Source organism: Cheilinus undulatus, linkage group 8 (genome assembly GCF_018320785.1).
Source record: "Cheilinus undulatus linkage group 8, ASM1832078v1, whole genome shotgun sequence".
Taxonomy (NCBI): Eukaryota; Metazoa; Chordata; class Actinopteri; order Labriformes; family Labridae; genus Cheilinus; species Cheilinus undulatus.
Window position 1 is genome coordinate 31,266,466 of NC_054872.1, and position 20,293 is coordinate 31,286,758.

Below are 20,293 nucleotides of genomic sequence, written 5' to 3' on the forward strand. Positions count from 1 at the left end.
CATTCTGTGTTTCATGCTTGTTCTTTTACAATTACAAACACAATAAAACTGGGTTTCATCATTTTATTTTAAACATGCAGCAGGAAATGCCTAAAATAGTTCACACATCTGTAAAGCATACAGAAACTTTCATGGTAAATATAACAGTGTGGCACTCTGTTGGCCAATGAATGTCAAAAAGAGAAATTACTACACAGCTTGGATATATACATTATTAAACATACTAAGAATTACCACTTATATCACACACACGATGTGATATACTTGGATTGCAAGAACTGTCTGCTTCTCTCACGCACATGCATGCACTACACAGATATCGTCCTGAACACGTTGAACCCTGACAGAGCCGTAGAGATCATCACACCAGGGATCTGTGGGTGCCAGTGGATTTCCTTGATCTCAGACTGACCCTGATGCAGGAACAGCAGCTGAGGGGGCAAGTCCTTCACCCCCTCCACTCTGGCGCCAACATCGCATGACTCCACCGACAGGTCCCACTGACTGATGACGTCATCTGCACCTGAGGCAGCAAACACGCTTGAGTCCACGGGGCTCCACTCGACAGAGGTGATGGGGGCGCTGTGTTGTTTGAAGTTTGCAACAGGCCGCCCAGTCTGCATGGACAAGTGAAACACAGACAGTTAAAGGGACAATATGTAGAATTGATATACTGAAATGACTACAGTTAGTAAAAGATGATTACCCCGATGTTATACCGTATATTACTTTTTAGCTGTACATTTACATTACTGTACAAACTTCTGACAATTTTCAACAAAAACTGCATTCCAAGGTGAATTTACCCTATGGTAAACAGTTATTGTTGTTTCATGGATGAATTTCATATAATAAGGGTGAAAAGCTGTTAAAAGTGGTCTTCCCGGAATGCTTTCAATTCAATTTAAACAACTTTATCATTATCATTATCATCTTTATTAATTTATCTGGAGCAGCTTGTACATATGAAAAATAAAGCTGGCAAAGAAATAAATAAAATAAAACAGCTGTGATTAGTCTAATAAAAGTATAAAAAGGATCTGTGAGGGTAAAAAGATAAAGGATAAGAAATTAAAACTCTTGTATAAAAATATAAAAGCCATATAAAAACCTAAAGAGCATTTCGTAATCAGATTCCAAAGGGAATCAATAAGTAGCTTGCAACCTAAATCAGGAGGGAGGCATTGAACAGCTTTCCTCCTCATTATGTGAAATTTATTAATGAATATGCAGTTTTTATTGAACAGGGTCTCCAGTTTAAAAAAGAATAAAGCTATGGACGTAGGCAGAGCTAAGCAGTTAGAATCATCTTGTGTTATCGTTTTGTTTGAGAGCCTCCTGGCACCAGAATGTAGACACAACGTGTTTGAAGGTTTTTATCATGCATGGTATCAAGTTTCAATCCAATTTGCTTACTGATCATCCTGAATGTTCTGTTTTGGTTTAATAAATGGCAAAGGCCGATCAGATTTAGACAGATTTTGTTGCATCTTGCCGATTTTGTCCTGTGCGTAGGCAAACTTCTTTTTTTTTGAATTTTGACTAAAAAAATCTTCTTAGTTAACCAGGTATATGCATCACTAATCATCAGTGCTGGGTAGCGTTACTTCTGAAACTAACTTGTTAGATTACTGTGTTACCTACTGACAAAACTAACACGTTAAGAGTACTTTGCATTTCTAGATATTAAGGGTGTAACAGTATGGAAAATTTTCGGTTCGGTACGTACCGCGGTTTTGAAGTCACGGTTCGGTACGTTTTCAATACGTTAATTAAAGCGAATACATAACAGATTTTTAAAAAGTGTATTAAATTGTATAAAAATAAACAGGCTGAATAAATTACATTTAAACTATTAATAATGCTGCAACCTCCTTCAAAAAGGTCTTCAATTGATAAAAAATATCAATAAATAAATACATTTTTGAATTACTGAGACTTTTTATTGTTCTTCCTCGTAACAGTGATGTTCTTGTTTGATTGGTGCCCTTTCAAATGCATAATCCACTGGAGGATGTGGTGTCAGCGACACAGCTGCTGAATAATGTCAGCGCTACTGTTGTTGTTTTTGTCCACTGTTGTATTTTACTGGGAAACAAAGTGTTTCTAAACAGGACACTTTTATCTGGGAATATTCAGGCTGTTGCTGGCATTTGCTGTGGTTGTGTGGTTGCCAGGACAGTGTGACAGTGAGTTGTTTTTTGGTTTTCCATCCATGTATGAGCTTTGTTCCACATGTATCCGTTCAGTATATGTCTGTACCATACCAAGAGGCCCGTACCAAATTGGTATGGTACGAATACACATACCTTTACACCCCTACCAGATATTAAAACCCTTTAATCACTCATTCTATTTGTGGGTTGTTAAAACAACATCACAAGCGCACGTCTCCCTTTGAATGTGTTGACTCTTCTGTCACTGCACAGCCAAATTTACGACCTATAATCTGCATCTCTGCAGTCTGACAACACCACCAACCGCTTCACAGCTCTTTCATATGCCCACAATCTGATAAAAAACGGGGCAGAGGCATACAGAAAAACACAAACTGCACATGGGATTCAATGAAAACAAAATAAAAGAGCTTTTAAATCCACATTTCACCATAATGCTGTTTTTGTCCATTTCATCAAAAAAATCCAACATAAAGAGAATAAAGAATGTAATGCTGGCCTCTCTGCTATATCACTGGCTCAATAAGCTAGTGACACGTGCAACAACACAGCTGTGTTTACCTTCCGCTGGCACTACATGCCAATATGCATACAGGAAAGAAAACACAAATAGTGCTGATATTCAAGGGGCTTCTTTCTCATTGTTTTTGTGGCCAGAAAAGAAAAGAAAGCAGGGATTTTTCTTTCAGCAATGGATTACTTTTATGAAAAATGTAACTAAAAGATCACCTGGATCGTAGAACTAACGTGTTATGTTACTTGTTACAACAAAAAAAGTAATCTGAGTACTCTTACAGATTACTTTGCAACGTATTACCCCCAACACTGGTCAGCATAAGTCTCAATCCCTGTTCAGACAAAAGATTTTGAGACTTTGGGAGAGCAGATGGTCGAGTGGTTTGGGGCGCTACCCATGAATGCGGGTAGCCGGGGTTCGACTCCAGCCTGAGGCCCTTTGCCGCATGTCTCTCCCCGCTCCCTTCCCTGTTTCTGAGTCTATCCACTATCCTTCCTCTATCAAATGAAGGCGTGAAAAGGCCCAAAAATAAATCTTAAAAAAAAAAAAAAAAGAAAGATTTTGTGACGCATCAATACCATTTTAGGACGTCATGTGGGACTGTTGCAGCTGTTTGAACTGAGACATTGCAGCTCCAGAGAGGTTGGCTGTTGCAAGCAGATAAATAGAAAGAGAATATCTTGTTTCAAAAGGCTTTAAATGACAAATATTAGTTCAAAGGTGTGTATGTTGTTAGATAGAGGTATGCTGTGAATTTTGGAATTGTTAACATCTACTTTTTTCCCAGGCCTTAAACCCGATAAACAATCCATTGGGTGTTATACTTCTTAAAGTGTGCCACACACTACAAAATACTTGATTGTTGGGCTGGAGCTTCCCTTCCGACCAAAGCCAACAAAGGCCAGATTATGGGATAGTTCTTGAGATTATCTCTCCAAATTATCCTGTGGTGTGTTACAAGTAATGTTTCCCTCTTCGACCTGATCGAAGATGCTCAAATTGGAGAGTGATATTAAACATGTTCAATATTTACAACTAAAAAATCCTGTTGTGTGAGGTTAACACTGAGGAAAGTCGAGCAGATACGAGCAATGAACGGAGCGATATCCAATCATTAGGCAAGCTGACTGAAGGAGGAAGTAAAATGGAAACACACACATGGCAACAACAGTTTACAGAAAGTCAGATGGATTTTAGAAATGAAGGAGAAATTTGTTGCTTTGCTGCAACAAAACGAGAGTTTTACAGCATGAACTGTTAAACGTACCACAGACAAACAGCCAAAGGAGGGAGCTGGACTGAAATTGCAACCGCAATGGACGTAGCATGACGCTACCAGCTAACCACAGTAACTTCTTCACTCTAAAGTCACGTTTGACCGTGCAAGATGTTAGTGTGTGGTTTTCTGAGTTTATCCTCTCATTCTACATCACACTTTTTATGAACAAAACAGTACAATCAGTCATTATTTGTCACCATGTGTGGAGTCTCTCATATGGAAAAAAATTAAGGTTTTAAAAATCTTTATGTGTGTGGCAGGCTTAGGAGGCTACACGAGAAATTCAATGCTGTCATGGCTAAGTTTGTCTGGGAAAAATGTTGCTGTCAGAAGACATGTTGTACTAAGCTAGCAAAACATTTCTGTGTTAGTGCCATGAAATTGCATTGCCATGCTACGATGGTGATTGCATAAAAACATGTGCACAGCATCTTTTTTTTTAAAAAGGGAATTAGTGATGAATCACCCTCATGCAGAAGTCATACAGCCTTATGTCATGCATTACTATGATGATAAAGTTGACTGAGGTAAACAGAGATTTAAAAGGTAAACTGTCAAACTGTGCAGAGAGTAAAGAAAGGGAGAGAAAAGTGGTACAGCAAATGCGTTTGCTTATCTGTGTGAACTGGGCTTTACTTGGTAAAATGTAAAACAGAAAAGGCTGTTCCTTCATTTTGCTGTTTATCACTCTGTGTTGACCCCTTTGCCCTGGCAGCAATTTCAGCCATTAAAATAACATAACAGAAATAGACAATCTCATAATTTACAGTCTTGCTTGCTTTTGAAGATCATAAAGTGGCACCAATATCATTATCCGTCTATTTTACCCGCTTAATCTTCCCACAGAAGCTTAACTTGAAACTTCAAAAAATGGTTCCTGTATGAAAAGAAGTAGGGTGCGATAAAACACAACACAGTGTACCTGGCACAAAATAGAACAAATGTTATTTGTTAGGTGGGGCTGCCTTAATGCAGAGGTGTTTGATTAATGATGGCGTCATGCAGAAAGAGCTTAGCATTGTTTGTCTTACTGCTCTAATGGGGTGTTATTATATTGTGATGACACACAGAGCAAACAGTAACATCATCACTGCAAGTCATACATTAGCAAGCAATGATTCATAGTTGTGTGTGAACAAAGGGATGATACTGAATAAGTTAAACCACCAAGAATTAAACTGGACAACTTGCTCTCTATATATTTTCTAACCTTAAATTGGCGCAGGTCCCACACTTTCAGGTGCCCGTCATCTCCTCCTGACAGGAGAAATGGTTCACTCTTGTTCCAGCTGATCACATTGATGTCTGATGAGTGGGCGCCATCGGCTGAAAGCATCGAGTTTGGCGGAGCACGGATATCCCAGACACGAATAGACTGATCCACCGAACACGAGGCAAAAACCTGAGACAAACAACATATCACAGTTCATTTCAACTTGAAGTGTGGAAAATTACACAAAAGAACACTTCAGTTAAACAAATAACTCCACTTTATTTCTCTATTACATAATTTTTACTGTTTTTTTTTTTTTAATTGAGAGGAATGGGTATTTCCTTGTTCATAATTTTGTATTTATTTGCACGAATCAGCCTAAAAGGGTGGACAGTTAAAACCTGTGAGCAAAAATGGTAACTGTAACAAGGCTTGTCAAGGATTCCAATGCAAATACCATAAACCAGTTTGGTGAGTGAATAGCTGACGTCTTTAACTTCATATTTCAGTCTGGGATTCTGTAATTGCACATAGCTACAGTGTTAACATGTGGTGTTGGGAAAAAAAGACAGCTTAGTTTTATTCATTCCAATCATTCACTCCCCAAACACCTTTGAGTTCCATCCAAACACCTGTAAAGCAGCAGTGAGCTCAGTGTAACCCCTGTGAAGGAATTCAACTTCTACAGAGAATCATCGCAGCCTTTTAGGAGCAGTCAGGACAGCAGGCTTAAAATCATCATGGCCATTTTAACTTAACACAGTCCATCAGTCTGACATATGAGGTCATGTTTACAATGAACATACTGTAGCTTCGGTGGGCGACCACTGCAGATCCTCCACAGACTTGCTGTGGGAGCTGAAAGGCCGTTGGTCGATCTGCCATGAAGTCCCGCCTTCTCGTGGCTCCCAGACGTGGATGTTCTTTCTGCAGTCTCCACTGACGAGACGACCTGAAAACAGAGAAAGCGCATAACACTCCAGCCTGTTGACATACTCAGCTGTAGCATTTAATCTCATTCAGTAAGATTTTTTTTTAAATGACAACTTGTTTAAGAAGTTAAAATGTATTTTATGCAGTCAAAAGAAGATTCATTTATTGCAGGTTCTTTATATGAGGAGGCTGACTGGACTGATAATCACTGACTAATAGACAAGGGCTGGTATTACACCATGTTCCACATTATTATGCAAATGACATGTTTCTCTTATTTTCCTAAATATTAAAGCAAAAGACAGTCAGAATATTTTTCAAATCATTAGCCGTTAGAGCATAATTCAAATGTTTTTGAACAAACTTTATAATGATAACCATTATTTTTCTGTTCCACATTATTAAGCACAGCAGAGTTTTCAAACATTTTATAGGTTGTAAAGAACTGAAAATGATCATTTGTTGAATTTGCAGCATTAGGAGGTCATATTCACTGAAATCAAAAGCTATTTCAATCAAAAACATCTTAACAGACAAAGTTACACGTTGACATAGGAGCCCTTCTTTGATATCACCTTCATAATTCTTGCATCCATTGAACTTGTGAGTTTTTGGAGAGTTTCTGCTTGAATTTCTTTGCAGGATGTCAGAATAGCCTCCCAGAGCTGCTGTTTTGATGTGAACTGCCTCCCACCCTCATAGATCTTTAGCTTGAGGATGCTCCAAAGGTTCTCAACAGGGTTGAGATCAGGGGAGGATGGGGCCACACCAAGAGTTTCTCTCCTTTTATGCCCATAGCATCCAATGACTCAGAGGTATTCTTTGCAGCATGAGATGGTGCATTGTCATGCATGAAGAAAATTTTGCTACAGAAGGCACTGCTCTTCTTTTTGTACCATGGAAGAAAGTGGTCAGTCAGAAACTCTATATACTTTGCCGAGGTCATTTTCACACCTTCAGAGACCCTAAAGGGGCCTACCAGCTCTCTCCTCATGAATCCGGCCCAAAACAGGACTCTGCCACCTCCTTGCTGACGTCACTACCTTGTTGGGACATGGTGGCCATCCACCACTCCATCTGGACCATCCAGGGTTGCACAGCACTCATCAGTCAACAAGACTGTTTGAAAATGAGTCTTCATGTATTTCTGGGCCCACTGCAACCGTTTCTACTTTTGAGCATTGGATAGGGCGGCTGAATAGTAGGTTTATGCACGACCGAAAGCCTCTGGAAGATCCTACACCTTTGTAGTTTGGGACTCCAAAGGCACCAACAGCTTCAAATACCTGTTTGCTGCTTTATAATGGCATTTTAGCATCTGCTCTCTTAATCCAATGAATTTGTCAGTCAGAAACCTTCTTCATTATGCCCTTATCTGCACAAACCTGTCTGTGCTCTGAATCAGCCACAAACTTCTTCACAGTACAATGATCATGATTAATTTTTCATGAAATATCTAATGTTTTCATACCTTGTCCAAGGCATTGCACTATTTGACACTTTTGGCAGCAGAGAGATCCTTTTTCTTTCCCATATTGCTGAAAACTGTGGCCTGCTTAATAATGTGGAACAGTGCATTTTGAGGTTTTATTATTTTTTGAATAATTATCATTATGAAGTTTGTTCAAAAACATTTGAATTATGCTCTAATGGCTGATGACTTGAAAAATATTCTGTCATCTGCATTAATATTTAGGAAAATAAGAGAAAAATGTCATTTGCATAATGTGGAATGTGATGTATTACTCAGTTTAAACTTTAACTCCCACTTCTTTGTGGACGTCACAAATCAAAGAAACAAAGTAACTGACAATTTCTTTAGCAGTATGCATGTCATTATTTGTAAATATTACTGCTTCCTATCTGCCTGTATGTTTTTTGTAGGTTCATTTCTTTTGTATGTGTAATATAAATTTCAAGTTTCATTTCATTCTCATTCAATAGATTTTGTAGTAAAAATATCTTAAAATAACACAGCTGAAAGAAGCCCTTTTTCCATTTTCATAAGCAGTTAGAGGTGTGCGCCAAATATGAAGTATATGTCTCACAGTGTTAATCTTCTCGACTATAGCCATGACATAAAATGTTTCTCAACTACCTTTTCCCACAAAAAGGCAAGACTTTGGCTGGCCACACACTAGACCATTTTCAAATCTTAAATGATTTTAGAACTGTGGAAGACCACAGACAGAAGGACAACTTTTTGTCTTGAATAATTAAAATGATTTAGACAATCATTACACATGTAAATAAGAGGTCAAAAGTGAATATAATGGCACCAAACACAATTTTGTTGTCCCAAAAAGTCTGAGGGGAACCCTAGCCTCTCGAAAACCCCCAAATACTGTCTAGTGAAGTTATTTATAAGTAGATGCATACAGACACACTGAAGCAATGTACTGGTGAATTCTAACAAACTCAGCACACAAAGTCACTTAAGAGGCTTCCACTTTTGACTGCTCAACCCAATCTGTTCCCAATCCATTCTTTGTTTACATTATAGCATCTTCAATCCTGTTTGTTTGCTAGCTTTTGACGTCACCTGCACATTTCTGTTTTTAACTCAGCTTTGGCTGACCAAAAGTTGTTAGAAAACTACCCTTAAGGACAGAAACTTTGTTATTTGAATCCAGATCCAAGCCCTTATAGGCGCTGGGCATCGAAAGCTTTATAGTCCCTGGCCTGTATGCATTTCATTGGCAAGCTTCATTTTCCTTTAAACTACACATAAACATGTTTTCATAAAGAATGTGATTAAATTGTCATTAAGTGCTCACAGCTAGGGATTTCACACAGAAATCTTTGATGCCAAGTTGACAGAAGGACACTCATGTACATCGGGTACACACAGTTCTTCTCATGTTACTTGGCCTGAGGCCTGTGCTACGAAGCGATTCCAGCATACCCAGGACATCTCTTCATTATCTGGCTTGGCTAAGCCATCATGCTAAGTGGTCACATGACAGCTGCTATTAACTCTGTAGGTCAACCAAGGGATTCCTCATCTAGCCATGAGCATGTTTACATAAAAGAGCTGTTGTCTGCAGCGTATGACAAATTGTAAACATCAGCCAGTCTAGTGGCAGCAGAGCAACAGAGTCTGCGACAAAGACCAAACTATATCAACAGATGTATAGGAAAAGTTACACTTAATCCAGGCAATAAGCAACACATTTGCAGCAGCTAAAAGCAGTGAGGACAGCTGTCATAAAGAATCATCACTGTGTGATCACATAAGTTTGAGCAACTCTAATATTACAGCTAAATCATAGGGGCAACAAAAGGTTTATACTTTTAATCCATTTTGATATTAAGTTAATGTGTTGCTGACGTGTTCAATGACCATTTGAACCTTACTCTTTCAGTGTCAATCAGATGCCAGAGAAATGAAAAAATAAATAAATAAATAAATAAATACTTAAACTGTTACATAAACTACTTTCATATCAAGTACAGAAGTTTAAAGCTTAAGTGCTTCAATCATACTAGGCTAGGATACTATCATTACACAGACAAACAGCCAGCCTGGTAGAACATGGAGGGGGATGGGTCTTTTTCCTAAAAAGTGGACCTTTTCAGTTTCGTTCTTCATTTTGTAAAACTGTTTTGAGCTGCATTAGGAATGCAACACAAATCTCATGGGACCAGGCAGTCGGAAAAATAATCGCAGCTCCAGGATGGTCGCACATAGCTAGTGCTTATTACGATGGAGTTAACAATGATGTGAAAAGGAAAATTAAAGTTAATTTCCAATACATAGGCAAAGCATGGCAAAGCTAGACAGTTGGATGTTTGGAAGAAGTTCTCATTAACAAATGAGAATGTAACTGACCAAGAAAAGGTCAAGACATGGACATTCTTTGCTGCACAAATGTAAAAAAGTTCTGATACACAGCAGGTACAAATCTGACACATCCGAGATGAGATGACAAACATGATCAGTTATCAGCACTCCTTCCTGCTCATATGAACCATACATTACATAAACATGACAAAATTTACTGTTAGACACATTCACCGAGATATCAGGGTTCAAATGCTCTTGCCATTTATCAATTATAGGCACAATCGATACACATAGATTTTTGAATATAGACAGTCTGTTGGCTCTGCCCTGGCAAAAAGTGTGAGGCTTTGTAAAAGAGGTTTGTACAGCTGGTGTATCCACTAAGATGGCAATTAAGGCAGAAAGATCATCTTATTCATCACAAAACGCAACTACCTTTAAATATTAGAATATTATGGAAAAGTTTTCTGAGCTCTTATTCACTTTGGTTCAGTACACACAAGTACAGAAGACAATCATTGACACCCTTCACAAGTAGGGCAAGCCACAGAAAGTCATTGCTGAAAGGGCAGGCTGTTCTCAGAGACTGTATCAAAGCATATTCATGGAAAGTTGACTGGAAGAGAAAACACATGGTAAGAAAAGGTTCAAAAACAACAGGGATGAGCTCAGCCTTCAGAGGATTTTCAAACAAAGCAGAGTGAAGAAGTTAGGGGAGCTTTACAATACGTTGACCGAGGCTTGAGTCAGTGGATCAAGAACCACCACACACAGATGTGTCCAGGAAATGGGCTACAAGTTGCTCACCTGAGCTAAGAAGAAAGAGTTGGACCATTGCTCAGTGGTCCAAAGTCCTGTTTCATATAAAAATAATTTCATTTGGGAATCAAGTTCCTAGAGTTTGGAGGAAAATTGGAGAGGCAAAGAATCCAAAGTGTTTGAAGTCCAGTGTTTTTAAGTTTCCACAGTCAGTGATGGTTTGGGATGCCATCATTGGTGGGTTTTGGACTCCTGTGCTGTATCAAGTCTAGAATCAATGCTGTCAGCTGTCCACCAGGAGATTTAAAGGGGACATACTATGCAAAAATCACTTTTTCAGGTTTTTCTAACAAAAATGTGTGCCTTTGGCCTGCCCACAATCCCCTCAAGTACCAGAAAAATCCATTCCCTTCCCTCTCTCTTTCAGAAAATGTGTGCTGAAACAAGCCATTCTCAGATTTTCCCCTCATGATGCCATGTGGAGAGTTAGCACTGCTCCCTGGTTTGGTTGGCCCTCCCCACTTGGAAGAAAGCATCAGCCCTCCTCTCCTGATCTTCCTCTCAGCTGCCAGCTGAGATGCTGGGTAGCTCATTGAGTTACCCTGCTGACTTTGGTTTAGGAGACTGATGGTTCAAATGCCACTCAGGTCCTGACCTTTTGATAAAAGCTTCTGTAACATTGTAACATCTGTAGTGCCACATCCATTTCCTGAGAGAGGTGTGGTCAGGGGCGGAGCCAGACAGATCAGTAACGGACACCGCAACACTTCGTTCTGAACAGGGTTGAAACAGGGGGGTTTTTAGACATGCAAAAATCCAATACTGGAGTGTTTTTTCAGCAACAAACTTCACAGGCATGTTATGGGGACCTCTGAGACGAAAATAAACTTGGCTTAAAAGTGTAAAATATTTCCCCTTTAAGGGCACTTCATGTTTTCATCTGCTGACAAGCTTCAAGGAGATACGAAGTTCCTCTTCAGCAAGACTTGGCACCTGCCCACAGTGAAGCCAAAACTACCAGTAAACTGGTTTTCTGACCTGACCTGAGCCCCGTAGAGAATCTCTGGGGATGGGTTGAGAAGAAGACGACAGACAGCAAACTTAACAATACAGATGAACTGAAGACTGCTATCAGAGCAACCTGGGCTTCATAACACCAGCAGTTGCACAGACTGATTGGCTCCATGCCACATTACATTGATGCAGTAATTTGTGCAAAAGGTGCTCCAGTCAAGTAGAGTGCATAAATTAGCATAAGTTTCTAGAAGGTCAACATCTCTGTATTATTAATTATAATGTTTTAACATAATGGATTTTAGATTTTCTTGAAGTTAAAGCTGTAATTTAAATATCAAACCAAAATAAGTCTTGAAATATTCCACTTTGGGTGAGATGAATCTATAATATATGGAGATTCATTTCTTGAATTAAATTACAGGAAAAAAATGAAGTTCATCATGACATTCTTTTTCTTTTAGATGCACCTATAGAAGTAGAACTTTTCTGACCAGTTCAGGAAGAATTGTACTTGTGGAAGTTTCATAAAGTAGGAATATCTGGTAGAGCTGTTCTTTTGGATTGCATTAGATTGCACATGTGGTCACAATGTTACAGTTGATTGGTATAAGCTGCTCCAGGAAGAAATGTGTGGTTCAAAAATCAAAAGGAATTATTAGTTAGTCAGACCACATCCTTTACTCTCAGTCCTTTTTAATGCAGTCAGGAAGACACTGTCCTGCCTCCCCAAGAAAAACAGATATTCAAACCTATTCATTCTCAGCTATGAGGCTGCTTAATGCACACAGCTTTGCCTCACCTATACATAAAGTGTTGTTATTTGTTTGGTGTTTGTATGGCATTGTGCCTCATGATTCTTCACAATTTGCTGCTCTGAGCCAATCTGCCGTCACTGATATATCTGTATACTGCTGAAGACAGTGTCTTCACGGTCTGCTTTTGTTTCTGTTAGGCTGTAAACTGAATGTCACCTCTGGGCTGAACAACAATGTTTGATTCTTATAAGTGTTAAAAAGTAAAATTGTGCTTTTATTCAGTAACAGGTGACATCTTGACTTACCAGGTACTGTAGGAGACCAGTCAATAGCAAATCCTTCAGTCATGTGTCCTGAAAAACTGAAGAGAGCTGTAGCTTCCTTCTGCTGGTTGACAAAAGCTGCCATGGCAGCAGAGCTGTGCACGGCATCCAGTTGCGGTTGGAGGTCAAATATCTCTACCTGTCCTTTCTCAGACCACACAGCAGCCAGAGACTGTTTTCCATGCCGAGTCACCTGGGAACACAAGGAACAAAATCAGCAGCTAGAAACCTTTTCTGTAAGACTTTTTAAAATATGATACAGAAGAAATGATACACAACATACTCTGACTCTGTTAATGCCTCCATAATGAGGCATCATGGCCAGCTCCAGCTGTGGTTTCTTGTCTTCATCCACCTCATCATCACTTTCTTCATCACTGCTCTCCTCATCATCTTTGTCTTTCTCTGTTCCATGAAGGTTGTGCATGCGCATGACAAGAAGTCTGAGAAAAAGCATACACTTTATCAGGTCGGTGGTGACAAACTTGACAGTCTCTTGATGGTACCTACCAGTACTGTAAGGGTCATAAACCTGCTATTTCAGAGTATTTATAAAGTAGCAAATTACTCATACGAGAAGTATTTAACATTGTCTGCTTTCTGTATTGACGTTTCTAGTTTTCATGCAATACAAATTAGCAAATTAACATGTTTCTCATCACCCTGTACATGACCCTTCAACTGTCATTCAGAAAAAAATCAGAGCTGTTTTCATGCAGTGATCTTGATGTCATGGAAGAAATAAGACTACAGAAACAAAAGAAAACAAAAACCAGCTGCTGTGATTTTTTTCATCGTTTCACTTAAATTGAAACTATCTGCCTTTTGAATTTCTTTGTTTTTATTCTCTAGCAGTAAAATTCACTGTTATGAATAAGCTTCTAAGCAAGATTACGGAGCTTGCTATACTTGACACTTTATTTGTTGAGAATTTTGTTCTGGCTAACTTTAAAACAAATGAACGAAAATCTATGCATTGCATTTTACAGTTTTAGTCCTGATGTTACCACAAAATATTTATATTTCACCTTTATACTCAACTGCTTTCATTATTGAAATTGTTCTTATCTTTCAAGATAAGGTTCCTAATGATACTAAGAATCAATAGTATACTATGTTACTCTCATTTTGTCCATAGGTTTTGTCCTGTGTAGTAAATAGAGTTCACCCTCGCTTCTTCTACAGAAATGTACCAATTTAGACACAGATTTTGAGTGGTGTGACTCACTTTAAAGTTGGGCTAGTTTTCAGCCTGATCCCGTATCGTGTAGTTGGCTACATAATGTGGAAAAGTTGGCTGACCAGGCCCCAACTGGGTACTCCAGATTGGTTGGATGGATTTCTAGCATGTTTCTTATTTTATTATTTGGAATTCATGAGACTGGTAACCAGTATTTGGAACTGACATGCCTTTATTATTTAAAAAACATAATTTATGTGATAAAAGTAAAATTGCATGATCAAACTAGAAAAGCACTCAGAGAGCGCAGACCTCCGCCATTAGCCCTATCTCCCAGTAGTACAGCATCCTTTAAAAAATTCCTGAAACCAGAAGGGGATCTGGATCACTCCCAAAATCTAATCAGTTCTTCTTTATGCCATTTCCTGAAAATTTCATCAAAATCTGTCCATAACTTTTTGAGTTATGTTGCTAACAAACGATCAAACCCTCCTGATCACATAACCTCCTTGGCGGGGTAATAAATGAAGGAAAATATACAATTTGGTCCTTCCTCTCTTAGCATGAGAAACGGCACAGAGCAATACAGTAGCGTAAAAAAAAAAAAAAAAAAACAGGAAGTGATTGCAAACACTTATTGTGTCAGAGGCACCCAGGTTTAAGTGTTGATTGACTAATACTCATGTGACATCTAGCCAAGCAGATGTTTTGATCAATCAATTTGCTCAATTGTCTGTAAAATATAACCAAACCCGATAATTCACCAAATGCCAAATAGCATCAATAATCAGCCAGGTTGATAACTGGCTGACCCCTAATTCACAATCTTGGGTGCTTAATTCTCCTTTAAACTGTCAAAGAGAATCTTAAGTTACCATGAAGACAGCAAGAATGGCTTTTTGATGTGCCTTCCCTGAATATAATAAAGGAAATAAATGAGCAGGAAAAAGGCATAAACGCAGACCTCCAGCTGACATAAAATGTTTGTCATTATTTTACTGCCAGTTGTGTTTTCTGGCAATGCTGTTTATATGTGTAAATGAGAGATGGCAGGAGTGCTTGTGGCTATCTAAAGTGTGAAAACATGACAAGAGATGTGACATCAACCTCCGTCTGTGAGACTTTTCATAGGAAACCGAAAGCCATTTTTCACAGTCTGTTCCAACTTCACTCAGACAATGTGAGCACATAAATTGTGCATGATGGTCATTTGTTGTAAAAAATTCAGTTGCACGGTGTGATGATGTTGTACTGATATTCCACCACATCCATTATAAAGGCAGCTTGAACAGGGTATGCACAGCTTTAGTGTACAAGGAGAGATAGCTAAAGAAGATGTCTGAAAGGCCTCCACTGGTTGAAAAACAAACAAACAAAAATCAATACCAGTCATATGAATTTTGAAGAGCCAGGCATGGAACAATACAAAATAATATGAAAAATTTGCAAGATGGTTGATATTTAATACTTCTGAGATATAAGGCATGGTACAATTCCTTCAGCATTTTCCCCATTAGACTAAAAAGAGTAAGTTATTTTTCGGAAAGCACTGTTACTGAAATATGATCCTGCAGACAACAGATTCTGGAATGGCTTTACTGTGTCATGGTTTTGTTAAGAAATAAATCAACATGGGTTCCATATTTGAAAATTTCCCTTAATGTCAATAAACATGCACTCGTTTTATATGAAATGTATGGAGATCGTGCCCCTTACCCTATTGCCTGAAAACCATTATTGACACACTTTTATAAACAGCTTGCATAAACAGCATGAGTAGCCCATCTATGACTTGCAATCAGGAGGTGTGTACCTGTTGCTGAGAGCCGTTTCCGCCTGTGTGCCTGCACACAGCAGCATGGACAGAGGGAACTGCTCCCTGCCTTCTCCTTCTCCATCTCCCAGCACGTCAAAACTCAGACATGGAGCACCTGAACACAAACAACAATCCAATGCATTAAACTGCAGCTTTATATTGTGGTTTAAAAAGTTGCCATAATTGCTTAACTTTGGCTGCTCTAACTCACCTGTTTGGCACTCATGGTACATGCGGTAGGCTGACCGGTCCATCTCCAGCTCCTGGCCGGGCTGAAGCGGCTCGATCCCGGGGACGTACACCTTCTTCTCCGCATCTCCATCTGCTCCTTCCTCTTCCATGTCTACACCTTCATCATCATCGCTACCAGCTTCGCCCATCTCCACCATGTCGGCTCCTTCCTCACCAAACGTGTCTTCATCGGGCGCAGACATATTGGAGGAGTTTGCTTACTTCCGGTGTACTGCATAGCCACGTGGTTTAAACACCCTGCTCTGCCCCCTCCCTATCTCTCCTCCTCCATTTACGGGAATTCAGCTGGCTTGTTTGACGACTTGTTTCCAGCTGCCAGGAAAAATCTAACTTGCAAATATTTGTTTAGGAAATTGCACAAAGTGAGATGCTTATACATAAACGTGAAATTGGCCTGGTATTAGGGAGTTAAGTGGATATTCGGGGTTGTTCCCTCCTCCTGGAGATCAGCATGAGTGTATGGGATCAGATGAGTCATTTACACATTCAGGGGTCATGTGCTGCTGACCAGGGACAGGATCTTCTAGTCTCTCTGAATGAGTCTGATCGTTGGATTTGCTTTCAAGAATGGGCGTAGTAGGAGAAACGTGGGCCAGACCACCCAGAGCTCCATGGAAGATAGGTTGTTGAGGCTGAACTCAGACAAGCTGATAGTGTTGCCTGTTATTCCAGGCAGTCTGGAGGCATCTGCAACTGTGAGGCACTTCTAGCAGGCCGTTCATATGAGAAACCGTCTGTGTCAGAACAGAAATACACGCTGGACGTTTAGACAAGTCAGATCAAACTTCCGTTTAGGGTCAGAAAACGTTAAATAAGCAGAGAAAACAGTCTGCCGTCAAGAAAAAACTCGTCCTTCGTAAAAGCACTCTGATAGCAAACTGAGCTTAGCCAACATAGCTAGAGCCAAGCGCACAAATCAGTCCTTTAGGTTACATTGCTACAGTGTATTATCTACAGCACAATGCTAGCTTTATGTTTGCTAAAGCTCATGTTGCTAAAACTAACTTAGCTACATTAGCCTGTAACATTAATTACATAGCTAGTGTAGCTATTTTAGATTTAGTTATTAATTTTTAAGCTAACTTAGCAACCTTAGCTTATTAGTAACATTCATTACGTAGCTAGTGGAGCTTTGTTACAAAGTTAATGCAAGGTACCATTGGTGTAACTACTTCTAAAATGGGTTGATACATTAGTAAATCCCATATTCGACCTCTGACCTCGATTCTGTTTTATCCTTTATTCTGTTTTATTTATGAAATGTTGCTTTGTTTGTAAAATTTGCAGTTTAGTTATTCCATAAAGTTAACTGTCAGACTGAATGAAATTGATTTTTATTTATTTATTTATTTATTTAAAGCTAAAACTGGAAATATGTTCTGCCAAATTATGGCACTTCTATTCTGACAGAGATTATCTCACACATTATTGGTGAGAGGGGCCATCAGAGATGTACAGTCTGCATCCAGACAGTCAGCACCCTGGAGCACAGAGAGGAAAGTAATACTTGAGTATGTTAAAATGTTTTGGAAATTTTAATTGGTAAATCTGCCCTGTTACCCTTGTTGAACTATTAATAATGGAAAGGAAAATAAAAAGTAAGCATTATCTCCCCAAGCCTTTAAAATGGGATTTATCATATGGCTATAAATTTGTCAATGGTTATGGCTAGTGGTAACCGAAGTGCCTTGTCTTCTCCAGGTACAAAGGTGTGAAATGACAGGCTTTCACAATTTCCCTGAGCAGTCCAGTACAAGCAGCTGCACATTTTAACTTGTCCCATTGTGAATCTTTGGTTTAAAGTGGGCACAAGTCTATACTAAAATGCTATAAACCTATAAGATGCTGAAAAGAACTCAAATGCCAAGAAATATATATTTTACACAGTCAAAACATTTTCATTGTTAAGTCTAAACTCCAACAGACTTTTAAACAGTTTACATGAAGCCATGGGCTATGAAATCAAACTTCAATACAACTGATTCTAGTAAGTATCAAACTATCCATACCTGTGTTAGCTGTCTCTTTACCAATGCGTCAAAAACAGAAATCAAATGTATAAATGTAATATATTGCATGCAGTAAGTAATGCACTCATTCTTTTTAGATTTTTTAAAAATTTGATATGTTTCAATTGCATTGATAATTAAAATAGAAAATTGTATCATTTTAAAATTTCTGGTGTAAAGAAGCACTTTTTCAATGTTTAAGATCGAATTTTGTGGCCCCTGTTTAAACAGGACATTGAATAGAGTCAGAAACTGGGGAGAGAGAATGGGGAACAACATAAGCCACAGACCAGACCCAGGCCACCTGTTTTGATGACAACCATCTTTACATGTAGCTTGGATACAACCAGACCACCAGCCTATAAAGGGTAGAACAATTTGATGACCTTAAGCAAAGTTTAATATAATATATATATTTAAACGACCTTTCTGTTAAACATTTGAGAAGGGACTAACACAAATCTTTTACTGAGACATTTGAGTAAACAATGTTACTGAGCTATTTAACAAGTAAGAGTCAAATAATAAACATAATACTGAAGTGAAGTACAAGTATGTGAAAAAAAATATTGTAATATGCTTAAAGCTCTTATGAAGAAGTCTGTTTTTGTTGACTTTGGCACCCCTTAATGTCAATAAACAGGCACAAGTTTTATATGAAACAGTATAGAGAGTTACTTAAATTGTCTGTGTTTCTTTCCCCTGTTGCCTGAAGACAATTATTGACACACTTAATATAATTTCAGATAACAGCATGAGTAGCCCATGTCTGACCTGCAGTCTGGAGGTGTGTACCAGTCTTGTCTAATATATATAATGATTTCTGTCTAGGGCTGGGCAATTAATCGCAATTCAGATTAAATTGCAATATGGCCTGCAACAATTTTCAAATCGCAGAGGGTGCAATATTTGCTTTACCTGAAATTTGTGTCAAAATACCAGTTTAAATTGTTTTTTTTTTTTTTTGTTTTTTTTGCAGCAGAGACATTATGCATTCCATATCATGCAATCATTCTAGTGGCATATTTTTCAGAAAAGCGCACAAAAAATCCTATTCTCTTTATTTTTGCACGTTTTTTTTTTTTTTTTTAAATTAGAATTATATAAAATCGTCATTCCCTTTAATACAACATTTCATATCCAATTTGCAAAATGAGTCAAAATCATTACAATTACAATTTTTTTTCAAAATTGTTCAGCCCGTGTTTAATCTAATATTGTGTTGGTTATAGTTTAGAATTAAATTGTATGTTTTCATTGGAAAATACATGAGATAAGGAACTTAAGAAATAATCGTGTATTAAATCGCAATGTTGGGTAACAAAATTGCATTTAGATTATTTTCCCAAATTGTTCAGCCCTATTTCTGACCAAAAATACAATTTGATAATGATGATTATAATAATGAATTTTTGGCATACCTTTCAGTACCAAAATCTCGTATTTATTTGGACAATTTATGCATAAGGTTGGCATGCACCTTTTCTCCATGTAGTTTTTTTTAATGAGAAACTGCCATGTTTTTATCATTAAAATAAAACAGATACAATTCCTTTAGAATCCGTGGAATCTTAAAGGAGGAATAATTTAATGATTTGGTTTAATGGAGGTATAATTATTGTGATGAAACCCCTGATTTAAAGTGCAACATATGGAAGAGATGCAGAAAAAATCCTGGAGTGACTCAGGGGTCAGTAGCCTCTGTAGCATTGATGGGAACTTGTTTCGCAGCAGTAAAGACAGACTGGTAATCTGCTAGCGCCATTTAAGGCATTCGCTGATTACATGTATTTTGATCAGCTGATCTCATCTTAAAATGTACCCTACACATATCTGAATAGTATGCATGTGTTTTGTCTGGCTTTTGTTTCCTTTTTTTCCTGTTCTTCTTGCTCAATGATGATCTAACTGTTGTGCTATTTGCACTCATGCTGTATTACAGCTTTCCTCTCCTTTCAGATTATGATATAAAGTCCGTTGAAAATAGTGAATGAAAAACTGAACTCTAAGCCAGAGCTCTGCTTCCATACAGGCCTAAACTAAAATGTCTGGATCAGTGTTTTCAGAATTATGAAACATGCAGGAGGATCCAGTGAGGACAATGGTGCACATTACATGCGTGGGCGTTTACAAGCAGGGGCAAGTGTGAGCAGCAAATGGTTCACTTTATTCCTCGTGCAGATCTTGACAGAAGTCAGAACTTCCCTGGAGTCCTTTTCCATCCAGAGCACATTCCTCCCCTCATCTGCAACTCATCTTTCACTGTTTATCAAAGT

General features: G+C 38.4%; 1 protein-coding gene across 1 annotated transcript; it reads right to left on the bottom strand.

Moving 5' to 3' along the window:
• Positions 1-54: 54 nt before the first annotated feature.
• On the bottom strand, positions 55-16,209 carry grwd1 (glutamate-rich WD repeat containing 1). Its single transcript, XM_041792669.1, has 7 exons — positions 15,968-16,209; positions 15,754-15,871; positions 13,044-13,203; positions 12,743-12,953; positions 5,993-6,138; positions 5,184-5,375; positions 55-617 (listed from the first exon to the last, which is right to left on the bottom strand). The coding sequence occupies exons 1-7, from the start codon at positions 16,188-16,190 to the stop codon at positions 309-311; spliced, it is 1,359 nt and encodes a 452-aa protein (XP_041648603.1). The 5' UTR covers positions 16,191-16,209; the 3' UTR covers positions 55-308.
• Positions 16,210-20,293: the final 4,084 nt, after the last annotated feature.